The sequence below is a fragment of the Gigantopelta aegis genome, chromosome 8 (assembly GCF_016097555.1).
Source record: "Gigantopelta aegis isolate Gae_Host chromosome 8, Gae_host_genome, whole genome shotgun sequence".
Lineage (NCBI taxonomy): Eukaryota > Metazoa > Mollusca > Gastropoda > Neomphalida > Peltospiridae > Gigantopelta > Gigantopelta aegis.
This window is the reverse complement of record NC_054706.1, coordinates 37609710-37631934: the sequence shown is the minus strand read 5'-3', so window position 1 is coordinate 37631934 and position 22225 is coordinate 37609710. Positions and strand designations below refer to the sequence as shown.

The 22225-nt window shown below is 36.9% G+C and overlaps 1 protein-coding gene across 1 annotated transcript in view; it reads left to right on the top strand.

The window, feature by feature from the left end:
• Positions 1 to 22225, top strand: part of LOC121379650 (DNA-dependent protein kinase catalytic subunit-like) — a 113535-nt gene that overhangs the window by 19351 nt on the left and 71959 nt on the right. The window contains exons 16-34 of the mRNA XM_041508298.1: positions 673 to 810; positions 2365 to 2495; positions 3270 to 3353; positions 4224 to 4299; positions 4541 to 4657; positions 5671 to 5790; positions 7256 to 7412; positions 7637 to 7749; positions 7905 to 8100; positions 9222 to 9433; positions 9801 to 9908; positions 10613 to 10711; positions 12487 to 12608; positions 13330 to 13424; positions 13917 to 14019; positions 14469 to 14593; positions 15201 to 15270; positions 21043 to 21230; positions 21900 to 22050. Coding sequence (XP_041364232.1) covers positions 673 to 810; positions 2365 to 2495; positions 3270 to 3353; positions 4224 to 4299; positions 4541 to 4657; positions 5671 to 5790; positions 7256 to 7412; positions 7637 to 7749; positions 7905 to 8100; positions 9222 to 9433; positions 9801 to 9908; positions 10613 to 10711; positions 12487 to 12608; positions 13330 to 13424; positions 13917 to 14019; positions 14469 to 14593; positions 15201 to 15270; positions 21043 to 21230; positions 21900 to 22050 — 2405 coding nt within the window. The remainder of the gene's footprint in view (positions 1 to 672; positions 811 to 2364; positions 2496 to 3269; positions 3354 to 4223; positions 4300 to 4540; positions 4658 to 5670; positions 5791 to 7255; positions 7413 to 7636; positions 7750 to 7904; positions 8101 to 9221; positions 9434 to 9800; positions 9909 to 10612; positions 10712 to 12486; positions 12609 to 13329; positions 13425 to 13916; positions 14020 to 14468; positions 14594 to 15200; positions 15271 to 21042; positions 21231 to 21899; positions 22051 to 22225) is intronic.

Below are 22225 nucleotides of genomic sequence, written 5' to 3'. Positions count from 1 at the left end.
CTTGGCGATGTCCTGCCCCCTCAGTGGGTAGGTATAAGACCACTACACTGATTTCTCTCACTAACCATTAACAACTAACCACCAAGCCCCAGTTCTGGACAGACAACTGAGGTATGTGTGCCCAAAACAACATGCTTTAAACTTACTTGGATTTAAGCATGGAAATAAGTATAAATCAATCAATTAATGTTTACATATATAATTGTACATAATGTTTTTGCAGCTGGGATAGAGAAATGCCCTTTTCTCCGCTTTGCAACCCATTGTTAATCCTTGAGACCAATTTTATTTTTTTAGTTTATGTTTGCTGGTCACACTTTTGTAATTTTCTTAGTCTAAAAGTATCTATTCATTAATGGGGTGCAATGTAATCCAGTGGTAAAGCGCTCACCTGATGCACCGTCAGTCTAGGATCAATTCACGTTGGTAGGCCCATTTAGCTATTTCTCATTCCAGCCAGTGCTCCACAACTGGTATAACAAAAGCCATGGTATGTACTATCCTGTCTGTGGGATACTGCATATAAAAGATTCCTAGCTGCTAACCATTGCGGCAGCGGGTTTTCTAATTATCTGTTTGGTTTATAACCATATATCTGATGCCATATAACCATAATTAAAATGTGTTGAGTGCATCGTTAAATAAAAAATTAATTCCTTCATTTCTATTCAGGACTTTGCAGCACTTGATATCAGCATTGCAGAACGTCACAAACTAACCGAGGCACTGTACGATGAGTTGTTGACAGCTATTTTGAAAATAATCACCAAGCTTGATCTGACTTCAACCAGTGAAGAAAGTAATGAACAGGTGTGTTTCAAAAAGTCTTTTTTAAGTTGTAATATGCTTCATTCATATTGATACTTAAATTTTCCCAATTTCAGCTGAAATAGTTTGGGATGTAATCAGAGTATTTTGCACAAGAATCAGTTTAGTGTTTACAAAAAAAGTTATTCTTAAATCTATTTGATTGCAGGTAGTGCTGAGCAACAATCATTTTTATTAACTGTATTGAAGGATATGGTGTTCATAATGCTATATTCGATGGTGATAGAATTGCCCCAGTGAAAAGCTGTGGCTCTCCTTGTCTTTGCAGTGGTCAGCCCATTGCTAGGTAGCTTAAGGTGGCATGTATCACATTTATCTGTAAACACAGATAGTGATGGAAATTGTACAATAGGTGTTGGGAGTTATACTATTTTTAAACTGGAGTAAGTTAACATCCCATAAATATGACTGTCAAAATGAAGGCTGAATCATGTGAAACAGCTGAGGATGTCAAACAAATGATGTATGACTTATACCATCTTTCAATTTCTAGACTTTGTGACGTTTGTGACAAAATCTTCCTTTATTCTGTAACATAAACCTGTAAATTGAGAGATTTATGGTACAATTTAAAGAATCGTTAGTAAACATGTGTTTATGATTTTGTGTATTCAGGTTTGGTAAAGTTAATTTGAAATATAAGTATATTATCTGTGTCAAGGGAGGCAGTGCTAAAACCATTTTTAGGGTGCATTTCATCATCTGTGTCAAGGGAGGCAGTGCTAAAACCATTTTTAGGGTGCATTTCATCATCTGTGTCAAGGGAGGCAGTGCTAAAACCATTTTTAGGGTGCATTTCATCATCTGTGTCAAGGGAGGCAGTGCTAAAACTATTTTTAGGGTGCATTTCATCATCTGTGTCAAGGGAGGCAGTGCTAAAACCATTTTTAGGGTGCATTTCATCATCTGTGTCAAGGGAGGCAGTGCTAAAACCATTTTTAGGGTGCATTTCAGCATCTGTGTCAAGGGAGGCAGTGCTAAAACCATTTTTAGGGTGCATTTCAGCATCTGTGTCAAGGGAGGCAGTGCTAAAACCATTTTTAGGGTGCATTTCATTATCTGTGTCAAGGGAGGCAGTGCTAAAACCATTTTTAGGGTGCATTTCATCATCTGTGTCAAGGGAGGCAGTGCTAAAACCATTTTTAGGGTGCATTTCATCATCTGTGTCAAGGGAGGCAGTGCTAAAACCATTTTTAGGGTGCATTTCATCATCTGTGTCAAGGGAGGCAGTGCTAAAACCATTTCTGATTTACACAGACTGAAATTTAAAACCCTGTCTTATAAACAGCCGTTAACTGTGTAATTGCTACATGATACATGGCTCAAAGTATATAAATATAAGTCTTATAGGTTGTTTATTCTCTAAATATGCAGTTGGCAACCTTTTCTTAAAAAGGTGATGGGCATTCTGATTTGATGGAACAATTTTAAACAATATTAAAATGTACACATTTGCCAAGTTGAGACAAGACACAGGGTGTTTGCTCCGTTTAGTATCCAGAAAGTTCAACCTTTTGCTTTGCATTGTATAACTAGGTTGCCGATACCGATTTGGATGGCATTGCTGAAGACCAGGGTCAGGGCTTGTCAGCTGACCCCATCCATGGTATTCAGCCCGCCAAACCTAAAGACTTCCAGGTTTTGATTAACCTGGTGGACTTCTGCAGGTAAATATCACGTAATGGATAAAAAGACATCAAGCTGAAAATTTTGAGCAGGTGTTTATTGACACAGATTTGTGTATAGGACGCTGTATAAAATTTAAATACACAAAGTGTCAGTTAGCAACATTTGAACCTACTGCACTGACTCGCATGGCATTTAAAAGTCCAGGGCCCATTTTTAAAAAGTTTTTTGTGCTATGATATCATAGAATTATTGTAAGCTATGCGTCACCATGACATGTGTTATGGTAATGTCATAACCTTTGGCAGTTTTATGATATAACACTAAGATATTTTTGAAAGTCTCTAGCCTGGACCGTAACCACTGGGAAATCCACGAAAATAAAAGCCTAGTTAACCATAGTTGAAAATGAGTACTGTCAAACACTTGGTTTACTAGTCATTTTGTATTAGTTTTCAGCATTTTAAAAATTACTACAGATTAATAGATTTTCCTTGTTTGAAAATAGTTTGAGATCATCAAAACATATTATTCCTTATTTTACAATTATTCATGGAAACAACAAATTTCAACAATAGGAAAACTTTGTCAAAAGCTAGGAATTTATAGCTCTGAGTTGTGACATTCGAAACTTCTTGTTTAGTCATGATTTACCTTTGTGCTGGGGTGTCGTTTAAATAGTCATTCATTCTTTCTTTCATTCATTCATTCATTCATTCATTCATTCATTTATTATAAGAAAAACTATTTTCTGAAGTCCCTGTTTGTAAATTACACGTAGGCCAACATTTCATTCTGGACACTTCCATTTTCAGGAATTTGCTTCCTTACCACCATTATGAACTTTTCAACCGCTGGATGTTTCCTTTCAGTCACACTGTCATTTTGTTGTCGACAAAGTAAGTGAAAGGTGTTCTTTGGTTATTTAACTGGTAGAATTAACTAGTTTGTATGTTCAACACTACTTTTAAATTGTTTATAACTATTATTAACCTTTACTTTTTTTATACATTAAGGATTTCTTCAATATATATATATAAGAATACTCCCCAAGTGTCTTGTAATATCATAATTTATCAGCACGAGTTGATAAAAGTATGATATCCAAGGCTTGCTGAGGATTTTATACTTTTATTAACGAGTGCTGATAAATTATGAAAACACAAGACATGAGGGGGGTATTCTTTTGATCATCCATTATCATTCTTTTCATTTGCGACAATTGTAAACAATGTCAGTAATGTGGGTTGGCAGCGGTAGACTCGTTAACTAGCAGAACGACAGTGGCGTGACCTCATACCCAGTGACGAAATAAAAAAAAACGATATCTCCAAGGAGATAATCACAGGAGATATCGCAAATTATAGTGGCAGCGATATCTCCTACAAAAGCCTTTAATGGATGATAAATTGTAATAATAGAGAAGTAAATGCTTCCAAAATAAAAAAATTTAGTAGGACAAAAACATCACTGATGGGACAAGTGAACAGGACAAATGGATGTTGAGTGTCGGTGTAGGCTCCTGTCTGTACTGTATTATGATTGTTATTTCCTCTATTATGGACCGGCCTCGGTGGCGTCATGGTCTACAGGCTGGTAGGTAATGCGTTCTGAATGAGTAATAAGGCTGAATTTATGAAGCCTGGTTTATTTTTTAAACATTATGTTTAAGCATTGTGAATATATGTAGTTACAGGCATTAAACGGGTTTTGTAAATTGGCCCAGAATGTTTGAAGTTACATACATGTATTGCTGTCTTGTGTTTCAGGAATCCCTTTGTGAGTGGCTTCTATAAACTACTAGCCGTAGCAATGAGAATTGCCAATCAGCTTGAATACTTTAAGGTTAGACATGCAATTAGTCTTGATTTTATTCATTGTATTAACTTTCTTGCTCGATTTAAATATTTCAATGTGCCAGTGTCTTATTCTTAATCATCTTGTACAATATACTATATACCTGACAATGAACGTTATAAAAATAATACTATTTTGTAACATGTTATCAATATACAAGTTTATTATCATTTGAATTTTTAAAATGGTGTCTGATAAAATATTTTAATAGTATGATGCCTTGTTACAGGAAGTTGTTCCTGCCTCACCTGTCAAAGGTGAACCAATGGAAGTTGACCAGTCTCCCACAGAAGGGTTCAAACAAAAAGACATCTGTTTCCAACTTGTGAAGACATTTTCCAAAGAAGTAGGTTTCAGTGTCTTATTAGAACACATAGACATGAACAGGTTGTTCACTAATCATACTTTCCATGTGATATATAGTATTATTACATACTTATTCAATCTTACTATAGTGATAGAGAAATTTTAAAACCATGTGATCAATTTATCACACATGTGCAATCTGGACCAGCAGTTTTAAATGGGGAATTCCCTTTTTATTTTTATTGTGGTTAGCGCCTTTTATTTACTGAAGTTATATATGATTTACAAATTACGTCAAATCATATTTAAAACAGTACACAAGGCTGCCGCAGAGTATGATTCTTAATGTTAAGTAACTCCATGATTGTAGATTTAACAAAATAATGTTAAAAAACATTTTTGTAAAACAAAAGAAGGTATGTAATAAATACAGAACTGCACATAATTTGTTTTTGCTTTTTATTTATTGCACTTGTTTATTTTGCGAAAGAACATAACATTCGACACAGTCTTGTGGTATATATTCTTGCGCAAAATAAACTTGTGCAATAAATAAGAAGTGAAAACAGTGTATACGAAGTTCTGTATATATACAGTCTGGCAGAAGATACCTCTTCCCATGGCAGAAAAAAACTAGCAATTTTTATAGATAAATGTGTCTTAATATACCAAGATACGTTGAATCTGTGGGATAAAATTTATCTTTGAAAGACTGCTGGTCTCGTACATCGAATAAAAGTCCACCTGATACTAATTCCATAATGGTAAACTGTGCCAACCACTTGATGCTATGTCTAACCTTTGGAATACGGATTGTGACAAAAACCACACTGGATGGGCAAAAGTTTGTGACTTGACCTTTGGGCATTTTGCATCTTACTGTTAAATATAATATCAAATTAGCTGTCAATATCAGTTCATCAAAATGAAAATGACACATTCAGCCATTGTTGTCAGGCCAAAATATTTAACAAAAACTATCTCTTCATTTTAAAATTGTGTATGTATATTTAAAAATTATTTTTCTAATATTTGTTTTTCAATTTTTTTCAGGTTTTGGTTCGTATGAAGCAATATCAAGATGATCTTCTAGCTTCATGTCTCACTCTAATTCTAGTCCTGCCAAAGGAGATCGTAAAGGAACAGCTAGTGGATGTGGTGCCCGTGATTCAGGTGAGACTCTCAGACATTTGTAGGATCCATTGTCTGTTACTCTGCTAGCATATACCAAGCTCGGGTTGCCAATGAATATCCTGGCGTCATATGTTTTCGATACGATAAGCAAAAATTAAAATATAATAAAAACAATACTTCGTACATACAATACTACTTTACCTTTCTCAAGTCACATTAGTTTATTGTAAAAAAACAGTGATAATTTCCCATGAACACCAAATTTTCCTCCAAAAACACTAGCTGCTAAGTTGTACAGGTGTTTCCGCTATATTTTCACAAACGTCATATGTTTTCGATAGTTTCATTGGCTGTCTATTTTTGTCCTTTTTATGGCAGTGAAGGAGCTATACTCCGTGCAATAATTTACATCAAAATCTTCTTTTGAAAATAAAATCATATAATGTTTGTAACTTGTAAAAAATATTGAATAATCTTCAGACCAATAGACAGTGTTCATTTAAAACATATTTACATTATGTTTTCGTCATAGGTTAATGTCTATTCCTCTTGTTATACGTATCAACGACACCTAAATTCAGACTGTCACCTTAAGTACTCTGACAGAGATACAGAACTATATATTTTCAAAAAATCTAATTCCACCAAACCACCTTTATTTGTAGTAAATGTAAATGCACATGTAAACATGTCCCCACCAGAAATTACCGAAAAGATCTTTGCTGTGAATAACATAAGAGGTAACCCAACCAGCCTTCCATAAATTTTATTGTTCAGTGTAATGATCACGTGGTATATCTTCGAACTTTGGCAAGTCAGATGTCAGTGTTGCAGACGATAACTTTGCAGGGATTTGTGATACCTGGATTTCGCTATGTGAGGCATTTCATTAGTACCAAAATATTGCATTACGAAAAACTGATAACATGCACACTATTTATGGTATTATAATTAAAACATAAAGTTGGCAGCTTGACTTGAAGCATTTTTAATATTGTGAGGTAAAAGACACTTCGTTGTTTATGTTTAGGCTGATAGTGACGTAATATCTCGCATAATCTCGCGATACATGCAGTTACAAACAAAGTATCGAAAACATATGTCGATCGAAATTGTATGACGGTACGATACTTTAACATGGCTGCAGAAATTAAAAATATCTAGCTGATCTGCAGAACCAATGGTCTTAAATTAATAACACTTATATTTATATAATTCCTAATGAAATACAATGTAAACAATCTCGTTTACAACTCAAATGAATGTATGTTTAACGACACCCCAGCACAAAAATGGATATCAGCTATTGGGTGTCAAATAAAGGTAAGTTCACATTCAAAAGCATGCTTTGTTTTAAACCAATAAAAATTGTTTTTACATGATTTACCAGTCAGAATTGTTGGACAGCAAAAAAAAAAGTGTATGTTGCAATACTGCTGTGGTAATATATAATCTATAATTATGTGGGGTTTTTCTTTAAAATAATTTAATTGTTTCTTTGTAGATTTGTCTCACCATTGGTCTGAGTTATTTGCCCTTGGCAATGGTGGGTCTGGAAGCTCTAGAATATTGGTCTCAACATCTGCCAGATTACCTCATCTCTCCCCACTATAAAGATATTCTGCCTTATTTGGACAGCTACCTGCAAACTGCAGAGCAAAGTAAGATTGGTGATGAATTATGTGACTCACATTTTGACTTTTTAATCGCTTTGTGTTGATTAAATAGGAAATACCGTGGAACATGTGGCTTTTGTTGTTCATGGCCCCATCACAGATTGGTTTGTATTTTTAACCAACAATAATAACAGTAATTATTAATCATAATTTTTTTGTTTTTAATTTTAAATGCTATTTGAATTTAACATTGACATTTTTCCTTTTAGTGACGGAAGTGACAGATAGCATAATAATCATGAAAGAAAGCAAGTCTGGTCGTGGAAAGAAAAAACTGCCAACACGAATCGTCAGATTGAACAAGAAAGATAAAGAAAATAAGGTGATACATAAATAAATTAACATTTATAATTCTTGGGACTTTATCGATTGGATAAGAACATGGATTTAAAAAAAATAATGTATCAGTATTTTTAAATATCCAGTGGAATGGTTTCCATCGAAGTTCTCAGTACATATGAGTTGTTTTATTCTCAGAGCTATGAATCGCAGCTGGCCGTGGTGAAGCAGCGGATTGTGCGCTACTTGGGCTCGCTGGGAGGCAGTCTGAACCACGCGCTGTTGGCCTGTAGTGATGATGATGACATCAGTAAGAAAGCCATAGCCTGGGACACACACCAACATCTTCGTTTCGACATGCCTTTCGTTGATATGAAACCAACCATATATTTTGGTAGGTCATCTTCGCTTCGACATGCCTTTCGATGATATGAAACCAACCATATATTTTGGTAGGTCATCTTCGCTTCGACATGCCTTTCATTGATATGAAACCAACCATGTATTTTGGTAGGTCATCTTTGCTTCGACATGCCTTTCATTGATATGAAACCAACCATGTATTTTGGTAGTTCATCTTTGCTTCGACATGCCTTTCATTGATATAAAACCAACCATATATTTTGGTATGTCGTCTTCATTTCGACATGCCTTTCGTCGATGTGACACCAACCATATATTTTGGTAGGTCATCTTCGTTTCGACATGCCTTTCGTTGATATGAAACCATATATTTTGGTAGGTCATCTTTGCTTCGACATGCCTTTCGTTGATATGAAACCAACCATATATTTTGGTAGGTCATCTTCGCTTCGACATGCCTTTCATTGATATGAAACCAACCATGTATTTTGGTAGGTCATCTTTGCTTATACATGCCTTTCGTTGATATGAAACCAACCATGTATTTTGGTAGTTCATCTTTGCTTCGACATGCCTTTCATTGATATAAAACCAACCATATATTTTGGTATGTCGTCTTCATTTCGACATGCCTTTCGTCGATGTGACACCAACCATATATTTTGGTAGGTCATCTTCGTTTCGACATGCCTTTCGTTGATATGAAACCAACCATATATTTTGGTAGGTCATCTTTGCTTATACATGCCTTTCGTTGATATGAAACCAACCATGTATTTTGGTAGGTCATCTTCACTTCGACATGCCTTTCGCTGATATGAAATCAACCATATGTTTTTGTAGGTCTTTTTATACTTAAAATTAAATGCAACACTGGGTTCTGTAGATACACATGTAGCTGCCTATTTAAGTCAAGTGGCCTCCTTCTTTCAAATATAACAGATATTAATTTATTATCCAATACCTGCAAAAAACTAAACATACATTTATTTTGAAATGCACATTGTATATTATGTAAGAAATTGATACTGCACTTCTAATATGTAAACTTGGATTTGTCACCAAAATATTAATTTTTTTTTATAATGCACAAATATCTGAATATGCACAGATGTAATTTAGTCTTTTGAGAAAATTATTCTTCCATAATAGATCCTTTCTTGCCCCGCATTGTTGAGTTGGCAACGAAATCGAGCGACCGTCAGACGAAGGTGGCAGCGTGTGAACTGCTTCACTCCCTTGTTCTGTATTGTCTGGGTCGTGGAGCGCAGCAGCCAGGCGAGAGAATCAAGCGACACCCCATGGACCGGTTGTACAAAAAACTCTTCCCCGTTATCTTGGAACTGGCATGTGATGTGGAACCAGTAAGTAATTTGTGCTGTAATTTCTGTAGCTGAAGCAGACCTTGCCGTTTAAAAGGAACTATCACTCTTGCTCCCCATTAATCTCTGAAGACTAGTTCAGCGAGAGTAATTTTTACCTCCGCTTAGTATGTTAATTTATATGGCTGCTAATGTTGCCACCACCCTAAGTTTACAGCTCCTAAATTTTAAAAAGAACTCATTGGTGATTAGTATTGCCTTAGTTAACGAAACAGTTATTTTAGTTAAGTGTAATTGACTAAAATTGTCAGTGGTGTTTTGTTTTGTGATTTTTTTTTGTGTGTTAACCAGACGTTTATAAATGGTAGTGTCTGAGACATGTATAACGTACTGAGAATTGTTTTTCCAGGTAGCCAGACAGTTGTTTGAGGAGCTTTCAATGCAGCTCATTCATTGGTTTACCAGTAACAAGATGGCTGAATCTTCAGAAACAATGGCACTTCTTGATACTATATTTGTGAGTTTCCTGCTCCTCAAGTAAATAATAATTGTGTTGATATGTTTGTCTTTATTACCATTTTGTTCATTGTGTGTGTAGCATTCAGTAGTGGTTCCAGCCAGTGCACCACAACTGGTATATTAAAGGCCATGGTATGTACTACCCTGTCTATGGGATGGTGCATATAACAGATCCCTTGCTGCTATTCGAAAAGAGTAGTCCATGAAGTGGCAACAGCAGGTTTCCTCTCTCAATATCTGTGTGGTCCTTAACCATATGTCTGATGCCATATAACCGTAAATAAAATGTGTTGAGTGTGTCGTTAAATAAAACATTTCTTCATTCAATAGTGGATGTTACCTACAGTATGAAAATGTATATTTTTAATTCATTTTGCTCACAAAATGAATTACGGTGTTTAATTTATATGGTTTGCAATATCTTAGATATATTAACATGGTTATTCACTTTTTACTTTTTGTGATTTTGTACTTAATAATATAAACTTTATGATAGTATACATTTGATATTTCATAGATAGCACTGTACCAAATAACATCCGGCTAGGTCAAAGTTCGAAGTGCATCTAACTTTACATAATACAGTTAATGCTACCAGTTCTGCCACTAGTCATAAATGTGATGGTGTTTGTTGTCTGAAAAATTAGTTTTATCTAAGGTCAATTAGTTCAGTGTTTATCATATTTAAATGTTTATCTTTAGGATGGTTTGGTTCAGCAGACAGATACGTCCTTGAGAGATTTCTGTGCAAGATGTCTCAGAGAGTTCATGATGTGGTCCATCAAGCAGACTTCGAAAAAGGTAATTTACGTAACCTGTTTCAAAACTTTTAACTGAGCTTGTTTACTAAACAAAACGAAAACAGTTATCTGTTGTGAAAAATGTTGTGTTATTATTATTTAGTAATTTTTTAATAATTTTTTATTATTTAAAATTCCTCCTCCCTTTTCTTTTCTTTTCTTTTTTATCTTCGAATTCCATTTCTTATTTCATACTGCTCTGGCAGCTCCTGTCTTTCAACTTGTTTCACTGTCCACTTCTACATCCTAGTCCTTGTCTATCCATCCTCAACATGTGCTTGTCACTTGTGGCTATCCATGCCACACACTTGCTTTAGCTGTGAGCTTAGTCTGATTACTTCAGAGAGTTAACTGGTTAATTCTGGCATTGTAAGAGATGCTTGTAAACCACCTACTATACTCCCCATCTAATGGTAACCGTTAGTGAGGTGTGTCAGACCAAGAAATATAATCCAGATATATCGGCTAGTTAGAATTATTATTTTATTATATTTTTAAATATAACATAAGTTATTAATCTAATTCCTGACCTGAAAATTAAATATTATGGTTACATTTTATTAATCCTATTCAGATCTTCATAACTAAATAAGTACCACAAATTATTTAGTAACTCACTTAATTGAAACAAACTGGTAATGCCCACCATAAACAAATACTAACCATTTATTGAGCCAAAATATTGGATCGGGCAATGCTGATCATCATATACAAATTATTATATTTTACTGAACTAATAAAGTGGAGTGGGCAGTACTAGGCTTTTTAACCTTTGCATAGCAGGTATCAACTTGCATAGCATCAAGCGAGTTATCTCGCCTACAGTATCCACCTAAAGCTTAAACAGTAGTCCCCATTACTTTGCACTATTGAATATAAAGGCCATTTCATTGTTTTTTAATTCTCAACTGAACAAATATTTTGGAGAATGTCCTTTATAGATATACCTTCTGGTTATGATATGTTTTGTGACCGGCTTCAGTGGCGTCGTGGCAGGCCATCGGTCTACAGGCTGGTAGGTACTGGGTTCGGATCCCAGTCGAGGCATGGGATTTTTAATCCAGATACCGACTCCAAACCCTGAGTGAGTGCTCCGCAAGGCTCAGTGGGTAGGTGTAAACCACTTGCACCGACCAGTGATCCATAACTGGTTCAACAAAGGCCATGGTTTGTGCTATTCTGCCTGTGGGAAGCACAAATAAAAGATCCCTTGCTGCCTGTCGAAAAAAGAGTAGCCTATGTGGCGACAGTGGGTTTCCTCTTCAAAACAGTGTCAAAATGACCATATGTTTGACGTCCAATAGCCGATGATAAGATAAAAAATCAATGTGCTCTAGCGGCGGCGTTAAATAAAACAAACTTTACTTTTGAAGAATGTCCTTTATAGATTTACCTTCTGGGTATGATGTGTTGTGAATGCAATAAAAATATTTTTTTATCTCTTTGGTATCAAAACTTAAGGGGACGGGTGGGACGTAGCCCAGTGGTAAAGTATTAGCTTGATGAGCAGTCGGTCTAGGATCGATCCCCGTCAGTGGGCCCATTGGGCTATTTCTTGTTCCAGCCATGCTTCACAACTGGTGTAATAAAGGCCATGGTATGTACTATCCTGTCTGTGGGATGGTGCATATAAAAGATCACTTGCTGCTAATCGAAAAGAGTAGCCCATGATATCTGTGTGGCCCTTAACCATATGTCTGATGCCATATAACCGTAATTAAAATGTGTTGAGTGTGTTGTTAAATAAAACATTTCCTTCCTTCCTTCCTGTTACAGGATAAAAGTCCAGTTAATGCCAAGTCAGTCCTCAAGAGAATCTTCAGCTTTGCCCTCCATCCCAGTGCCTTCAAACGACTTGGAGCAGCGCTGGCTTTCAACAACATATACATGGTGTTCAGGTGAGATGACCAAATAGTCAACTTAAATCTCATTACTCATTTTTATTGGTCAGTTTGAGTATGGCAATTAAACAAATTATTTGTGAGTTACTTTCAAAACTATACTATTCTGTATTTTCATGTGACAAATCTATTTCTTACCAGTTTTGATATCATAAATATCTCATCATGTTACGGTCTGATTTGATCAGGTTGAGCGAGCAATATAATACAGAAAAACTTAAATTTCTCTAAAAAATTATAATTAATGAAAATTACATCAATTTTTTAAAACCAAATTTAGCTATCGCATCACTTTAATTGAACCATGATGGAGTGAAATCCATGTCAATATCTCTTGGTAATTTTAGTTTTTGAATTATGGACCAGTATGGTGGTTACGTAGATGTTTGAATAAAGTACATTTAGCGGAAAATCAAATATATCTTTGTTCAGGTAATACTTTGTTAGGCTATTTAATAGGTCAGTGGTCTGTGACAATATACCTTTAATACTAAGGCAATAATGAAGGTATAGTCAAGCTATAATCAGATCGGTCATAAGCTGTTTTCCTGGCAACAAATGCTTGATTTCAGTCGGCATAGAGGCACACCAATTTGTATTGCTCACTCATCTCCATAAGTTGGCTGTATGTATACTTGTTTATGTTGATGTTGATACTTATTTTGTAAGTTTCGATTCTAATCATTTTGCTAAGAGCTTGTGTTTTGTGGTTTGACAGAGAAGAGCACTCTTTGGTGGATCATTTCACATTCCAAATCTTGGTTCATTTCGTAGAAAGTTTGGCCATTGCTCATACAGATGAAAAATCACTGGGTAAGCATTTTGTAACACATGTGGGTCTGTATACATATAGACTGTTTTATTTCCACTTCTGCTTGTAACCCTCTGCCTGTAACCCTATTTTATTTATATCAGCCCTGTGTTCAGCAAAAAGTGAGTGACGCTAACATTTGCAAACCATTTAACTGGTGCTCGATGGTGGTTATTTGGTTTAACATCAAACACATAAACCAGTCTAGCAAATGTTTTTCTGCTCAGTGTGGCTGAACTCAAACCCTGTTTGCTGTTATTTTGTAGAAGGAGAGAGTAAAAAAAAAAAAATTACCTAACATTTTGTACTGTTTCTGTGATTATTTGAAATTAGTATTACCAAAGCCAATATTCTATAGGGTTACTTACATGTGACTGTTGTAATGTTAATCTGAAATAGGTGATATGTTAAATGAATGTAATCAAACTTGTTTTAAAGAGCCACTTAATAGTGTCAGAAGGTTGCCACTTTGATTACTGTTGTTGATACTGTAGGTACTCAGACTCAGTGCGCGAGTGTTCTGACACATCTTGAGAAGATCCTCCAGAAGCGTGCTGATATGTTTATGAAGGACAGCAATCTGAGAGAAGAGCCAAGGTACACTTTCCATTTAAATATTTGTATTTGATAGCCAGGTGATTTTTTGGTTGTCGTTTAGAATGCTGAATTACCAACATGTACTGGATCCAGTTAGGTGTAGTCTTTGTGAAACAAAAGACTTCCATTTTGGAACGATTTGGAACACCTCGGAACAAAATGTGTTTTAAGTGTCTCAAGTAAAAAATCAAATCATGTCCAAATGTTCCCATCTCCAGTCTGTATTTTTGTTGTTTAGAGCACTGAACCATGTTGCCAAGAAACTTGACCCAGGATTAAAAAATTGTACAGAATGCCTTTCCTGCATCATTGCATTTTCACTTTTATATTATTCCATGTAGAAATTGTATGAGTAATCATAATTTAAAGTGAATGTCTTGTTTTAATATTGCCTACAAAATCAAACTTCATTGTATCACTGAAAGATGAAAATTGTCTTTGTTGTGCAGAGAATGGAGTAAAAAGACTCTGGATATTGCCGTCCGGTGGTTAACGCGTCAGTGCGGCCGTCCTCAGACAGAGTGTCGTCACACCTGTATGAAACTTGTGACACAGCTGGCACCTTTAGTTCAGGGCAAGTACTTTTGACATATTAACCTGGTGTTGTTATTATTTTTTAATTTCAATTTCTTGGCTGTGTTCAACCTTTAGTCTTAAATTTTTGATAAAAGCCAAGTTGAGGTGAGTAAAAGTTTAGTCTTTTGCTCACATTTTCACATTAAAAAATTCATAAATATAAAAAATAATATTTAATTAATAAGTATTTGTTTTTGTAGGTTTTCTAATTGTGATGATATTTTAGAACAGTTAGTGTTTTCTAAAAGTATGCAAAAGTTGATACAGTCAGGCTTACTCCTGCACAGATGTGCACTATATACTGCCATTATCATTGTCCTGGTGACCATAATTTGTGTTGGAAATAAAATAAAATTTATATTGTAATATTTCATTTGTTGAGAGTAAAACAGTCAAATATATTGTTAATTTAGCCGTTAAAATTCGGCTATCAATTTTTCAAAATGACTGATATGTTCTGCCATTGTTCTCCCAAAATCTCTAGTTGTTTTTCACAATATAATGAAAAAATAAGTACAGCATTTTAATGAAAAAAAGGAACTTCTTGTTCTGTATGTTAAATGTAACTTCATTTTCTAATAACCTACAATAAATTTTGTTTCCAGGAATAAAATCAGCTCAGAACTATTTTCAGATCTTCCTAAAGAAGGAAGGACCATCACATTTTCTATCAAGGTATTTTCTTTTTTATTCAATACATGCAGTTTACTAGTAACTGGTATGGCATATTAACCATTATCAAAAGCGTCCTCGTACCCAGAGCAATTAACTCTTATCCACCAAGCTTTACAACCAGAAAACGTCATCACTGACCCAAGTTTCCAACATGAAATATGGAATTTTGAACCTACATTTTTCAAACTCAAATAGTTAAAAAAAAAACTTATGTAACACTATATTGCTGTGTGTCATAGTTTAGAGGACATATTGTTGATTCTAATTACCAAACTAAAACTTACAGAAGACCTTAATTAATATTTTTTAAATATATATTTTTTAAAAACCCTACTATCACAATCAATAACGTCATTGTTTATGACGCTTTCACAAAGTTTATTTTAACTTTCAATCAATGACAAGTAATACCATCCAACATCTACTTCAAAGTCTGTATTATCAGTTATTTTCAGCGAATACATCCTTTTTAAATCTTCAGTTTTCATTAAATAATCATGTCCAACATGTTTTAAAAGAAACAATTATACAGATAGTGAGAAATCGAACCCATGTGTGCGTTACGTCATCAATAATGTTTACACAAATTTAGATCGTTTTTTGTTTTCTTTTCGATATTGCGATAACAACTTAAATACGAATGCCAGTTAACAAAATACACTCAACGTGTTTGATTACCTTTCTACTTTGTTCTAGAGTTCACAGAATCAAGATAGTTAACTCCTGTGAATGTTAACAACTTTGTTTACGAAGACCGGTCGCGTCTCAACTAAAGTCGAGAATGGGTTTTTATGTTAGTTTTGTGCATCTCGACTTCAGTCGAGAATGGGAGGGGAAAAGATATTTCTTTTCAATATTACCTGTCCTCAAACAAGTGCATTTCTCTCTCTCTCTCTCTCTCTCTCTCTCTCTCTCTCTCCCCCCCCCCCCCCATGCAAGTGGGCTGGTCCGATCATCCCAACAGATAATGGGATGGCCTAAATCCTTCTACAGCATGCTCCCTTGTAGTTCCGGTCATGTGACTATAGCTTCCTTCTTTTCCTCTTTGCTATACTGGTCGGATGTGTTTCTTTTGGCTCTATTCTTGGAGTCAAACTTGGTTTTTTTGTGTGATAACTATTTGAGTATTTGACGGATTCGTTTCTGTCATTGTTGTTATCTTTCTCGTTGTACTGTTTTGGCATAAACACTTGTTTTCAAGTGTGTTTTTTCTACCAAAATTGTTGTTACCGGTGAACGTTGTGTGGTCGCCATTTGCAAAGATGGCGGCCCTTTTACCAACTTTGTGTTTTTATGGTTGTCTTTTATTTCTCTTTGAACAGAGATAATTATTTACCATGTTGGATTCTAGTAATTTCCGAGTTCAACACTCTTGTAACCGTTGTCTTTGTTGTTATGTTTATCGTTGTATTATTTTGGGGTAAACACTTGTTTTCAGTGTGCTTCTACCAAAATTGTTGTTTGCCGGTTAATGTTGTGTGGTCACCATTTGCAAAGATGGCGGCCCTGTTACCGGTTTTGTGTTAATGATTTTATATTATTTCTCTTTGTAGAAATTGTTATTATATCTGATGTTTGTACTTCTCGACAAATATCCTGTACTCGTTGCCAGAAGTTTTTGTCTAGAAACAATCCACATGAGCTGTCCTTCGTGTCGAGTGCCCAGCTATTTGGAGACTAGATGTGACGCTTGATTTCAGCTGTCAGAGTAGGAGTTTGCGGTCTACTTGAACATGTTGTCAACCAGATCCAAGAAGACTGACTCTACATCGGCGGGATCTATGGCGTCTTCCATAGCCTACTTGATATTTACAGCGATGTCGGCGGTTGCTTCCAGGGCAGATCCTCAACCTGCAGGGGAGGGGTTCGGTTCTGGCCCCCCTCTTCATCGAAAGCGGTACCTAGTACAACTCCAGGACCTACGGCTCCACGGAAGTCACCAGCGGCGGCCAGTGGGTTTCAGTAAGCGGGCCGAGAAGGGTATTACTTCATCGAAACGTCCATCATCTTCGGATTGCCGTTCTGACCCATCTTCAATGGTGCGGGCGCAAGGGTCCAAGGATCACTGTAGTGGTCGAAGCCGAAGCTATTCTCCACGGAATCCAGCGGCTCCATCGGTTCCTCCAAGACGATTATCGGCGGATGCGGGGTCCACGGTATCCAGACGGGACCGTTCATGGTCCGGCTCTCCGGTATCCACACGGGACCGCCCACGGTCCGGTTCTCCGGTATCCAGACGGGACCATCCACGGTCCGGGTCTCCATCGGGCCATGACCAGAACGACTGGGTTGCCTGTTCACGGGTGCTACGTGACTTTTCTGATGATGTCCAGGGTCCTACAGTGGTTTCAACAATACTGTTGTCTGCTGTTGATCGCACCGATGTACATTTGCTGCCTCTGCCAGAGTGGGTTCATCTGCTGCTGTATCCCACATCTTGGCTCTACCATTCACAACCACGCTTCTGCCGCCTACCCGCGTGGATCTTACTGCCATAGGTCTGACGAAGCAGGTTTTTTCTTCTCAGTCTACTGCGGCAATTCTGACGGCTCATCCATCATCTCCTACTGCGGCGTACAATGTCTGATGGTGCCTGCGGAATCAACTCCAGTCTCAGACGGTTCCTGTGCCTTGTCGGGCTGATTCCTGGTGTACCTCCGTACATTTCTGAATCTCAAAGGCTCAACGATTGCGGGTTACGTCTCGGTCTTCGCTACTGTCCGTGATCCTGCTACTGGTACGAAGTTATCTGCTAACCCGGAGATCCATAAGATGATTCATGGGTTTCAATCAGAAGATCAAGTTCATCACTTCATCCTCCTAAGTGGGTCTTGAATCTGGGTTTGAGGTCCTTGACTGTGGTACCCTATGAGCCGATGAAAGGGTCCTCCTTGAAAGCTGTTACTCGGACGAATGTCTTCTTGTTGTGGTTTCCAACGGCTGCTCGTGTTTCCGAACTACATGCCTTAGATGTGGACCTAGTTCGGTTTCACCGTGAATGCAAGTCAGTTACCTTGGGGTTCCTCATAAACTTTGTGGCGAAGAATCAGCTTCCTGATCAACCGCCGCAATCGTATGTGGTCCAAGAGTTATCGTCCATCCTGGGTCCGGCTGATACTGAAGTCTTGGCTTTGTGTCTTGTTCGAGCTCTGAACCACTATATTGAAAGGACTCGCTCATTCGCCAATGCCGTTCGAGGTTGTTCCTTTCTTGTCACCAGACGCACTTAACAGTCATTACCAAGAATACTGTGGCTCCTTGGACATTCTGCCTCAAACCCGCATGAATGGCATGCACTGGCCGCCACCATGTCTCTGCAAACACTCCTATCCAGCACATACTCACTGGCTGTTTCTGAGCGACGGACTCCATCTTGTCAACTCTTACCTGAGGGACATCTCCACTAAGGATGTCGAGGGCTTCCATCATCTGGGTCCTGTGGTTGCTGCGCAGACACTGGTGAACACTAGCTGTCCTCGTCGCCGTTGAGGGTTGCTGTTGGATTCTAGGCTGCACACTGAGATGTCCTTCGAATCGACAGCTGAGGACTGCTGAGACATTTGTTCTTTTGCACCTTTCACGTACTGGTGCCGGAACTTTTGTCTGGATATCATTTTCCTTTGCACAATATGCATTTGGTATTATGTTTCCTAACTGGACTAACAGGTTTTTGGTGTACTGGTCAGAAAACACTCAGGGACCTGTTTAGTTCAGTGTTCTGATGGATACACCCATACAATGTTGTTGCTCGTTATTTTTAATAACACTTCAATACGTTGGGAGGTTACCTAATACCTGCATCCCTTGTGGCTACGTCTTCCCACCCTGTCAGAACCTGCATATGATGTGGCTTCCGTCTCCAGTTCCTGTTGGTTTCTTGGTGTCGGGCTTGCCACTGCTGACGGATGCCGCCTTTTCGGTTGTTGTTCCTAACATCACCTGCATTGGGCTGTGATGGGCATCCCTTGGAAGACGGGTCTTTATAGTTGGCCTAACTCTTCCACTGGTAAGTCTCCCTCTGGTCTCTGGGAGTTTTTAAGAGCATCTTCGGATTTGGTACCCACCACCATCTGTTGAATGCTGCACTTGTTTGAGGACAGATAATATTGAAAAGAAATGGAGAAAACTTTAAGTGTTTTCTCTTTTATAGAGATATTACCTGTCCTCAAGGGTTTATTCCCACTCGTGCCTCCCCGCTTCCTGTCATCCGTGTGATGCGCTCAGTGGAAAAGAAGGAAGCTATAGTCACATGACCGGAACTACAAGGGAGCATGCTGTAGAAGATTTAGGCCATCCCATTATCTGTTGGGATGATCGGACCAGTCCACTTGCGTGGTGGGGGGGGGGGGGGGGGGAATGCACTTGTTTGAGGACAGGTAATATCTCTATAAAAGAGAAAACACTTAAAGTTTTCTCCAAATTGTTGATTTTAACTTGTAATATCTTTTAGTTTTGGACGGGATGTAGCCCAGTCGTAAAGCGCTCACTTGATGCACAGTTGGTTTGTGATCAATCCCCGCCGGGCTATTTCTTACTCTAGCCAGTGCGCCATGACTGGTATATCAAAGGTCGTGGTATGTGCTATCCTGTCTATGGGATGGTGCATATAAAAGATCTCTTGATACTAATGGAAAAATGTAGCGGGTTTCCTATGTCAAAATTACCAAATGTTTGACATCCAATAATCGATGATTAATAAATCAGTGTGTTCTAGTGGTGTCATTAAACAAAACAAACTTCTTTTAGTCATCGTATTCTTCGACCTAAACCTACTGGATGATATGCAAACCTGTTACAAATGTACTCCAAATTGGTCAGAACAATCCAGTCTTTTATGGTAACTGATGTTAATGAAAATTAAATTCTGTTAATACATTGTACCTAGTAAAAAATATCTAACAAACACTCGCATTTAGGTTGATTTCTCACACACTATAAGTCCTAGACAAAAGAGACATGGTTTATAGTTAAAGCTACATGTATGTACATTCATCCCAATGCTTGTTAATTGTATTATTTTTATAGAGGTTATTAAACAAGCTTGTGTGTCGTACTTATTATACGAAACGAGTGTCAGGATTTTTTTATTACCCAAGCAAGAGCGAGGGTAATGCATGAATCCTGACACGAGTTTCGTAAAATAAGTGTAATAATTTCTTTATTATCCACATTATTCCAAATATTATTTTCTTGAATAACAAGCTAGGACCATGTCAAAATGTTTCAAACATGACTAACAAAAGACCACAAAACGACGTCATTTTCCGAAAGTGTTTACACTGGAGAATCCGTCGTTAAGTTATGACGTCGCTTCACAAAATTACGTCATTCACTGTGCACGTGAAATCATTATAACACACGTGGGTCATACTGGTTATATTTCCCTGAATATCTTGAACTATGTGGATAATAAAACTTGTTATTACACATGTGCTTCGTATGATTATTATTAACTTGGTTATGTTGAACTACATGGATAATAAATATTATTAATATTTGTTAATGTGAATCATCATTGCAGTGCAAGTTTATAAAATGTTTTAAATTTATTAAATTTAAAATCTGAATTTAAAAAAAAAATATTTTATAACATAGATGGAAATGAACATTTATCAATGCAACTATGAGTGACAAAGAATAAGTTTGTGGAATTCTTATTTATAGCCAGCTTTTGAATGCTAATATATGTCTGCTACCTCTTAAGTTGAGATTTATAAATTGTATTGTAGTGTCAAAGATGTTGTTACTAATGTTTCAACTATCTGTTGACAGGTTTGAAGGAGGTGGTCAGGCAGCTGTCGGGAAAAAAGGACTGTCGAGTTGTTCAACACTTAACAAAATGAGCGATACATTTTCTCTGTCTGACACCCTTCACTGGTTCGATATGCTGCTGGCTCCACTAGACTGCTACACCTGGGTGTTTGGGCAAGATCTACTAACACCAACAGAAATACTGTCGGGTAATTTCTTGTGCTCCTATTTAAAAAGTAATATTTATGCTTCAGTTATGATATATTGTATGTTGTCAAAATATAATAACCAGATCAAGAGTTGTAGTTCTCTCCATTTTTGTATGTGTTGATGGCAAACTTTAACAAACAAAAAAGGAAAGAAATATGTCTCGGCACATTTTAAAGTACAGCTATTTGGTATCTTAACGTGTGGTTTGTCGATAAAATGAGAGGAAACCCACTACCACCATATAGGTTGCTTCAACCACTAGAGCAACAAGGGATCTGTTATGAGCACTTTCAGTACATACTCCAGCCTTTGGTATATAAGGTGTGGGGCAATGGTTGGAACAGAGAAAAAATCTTAGTCCATTGACGATATTCAATCTGTGATCCATTGCATCTCAAGCAAGTGTTTAACCACTGAGCTGCATCCTGCCCCACAAAAAAGATGGACTGCAACACGTCTGTCACTTAGATGCATTAATAGCTTTACTTTTGGCATCTATTGGATCAAAGATAATAAAAACCATATGATTTGCTAAATTACATTTGAAAAACAAAATCCATATTATTGTGTCATTCCTAAACTACATTATAACCTTTGGATGAAGATCTGTGTATTTATAGGTAAATTATTCATTCATATCTTTATATGACTTTTTTCTTCTTCTCCAGATGTTGGTAAAGTGAAAGCCAGTATATTTGAGAGTATCCAGTACTTCTTGGAACATCTGGCTCTTGCTGGAATTGAGAAAGCAGCCATGTTGTTTACCAGTCATAGGACAACATATTTCTTCACTCCCAAGGAGATGGAAGAATACAACAGGTTTGATATAAATGCATTATAAAAGTCAGAACCAGCGGACACTGAATTTTATTTGTAAATGTAAATTTTAAGCTATGGTTCTTTGAATTCGCAGAATATACCATGGTGTATTAAATAGGGTCATATTCTGGTGATCCCCTTTTTAAAGTATACCTAGTTTGTGTTTTTCTAGGGA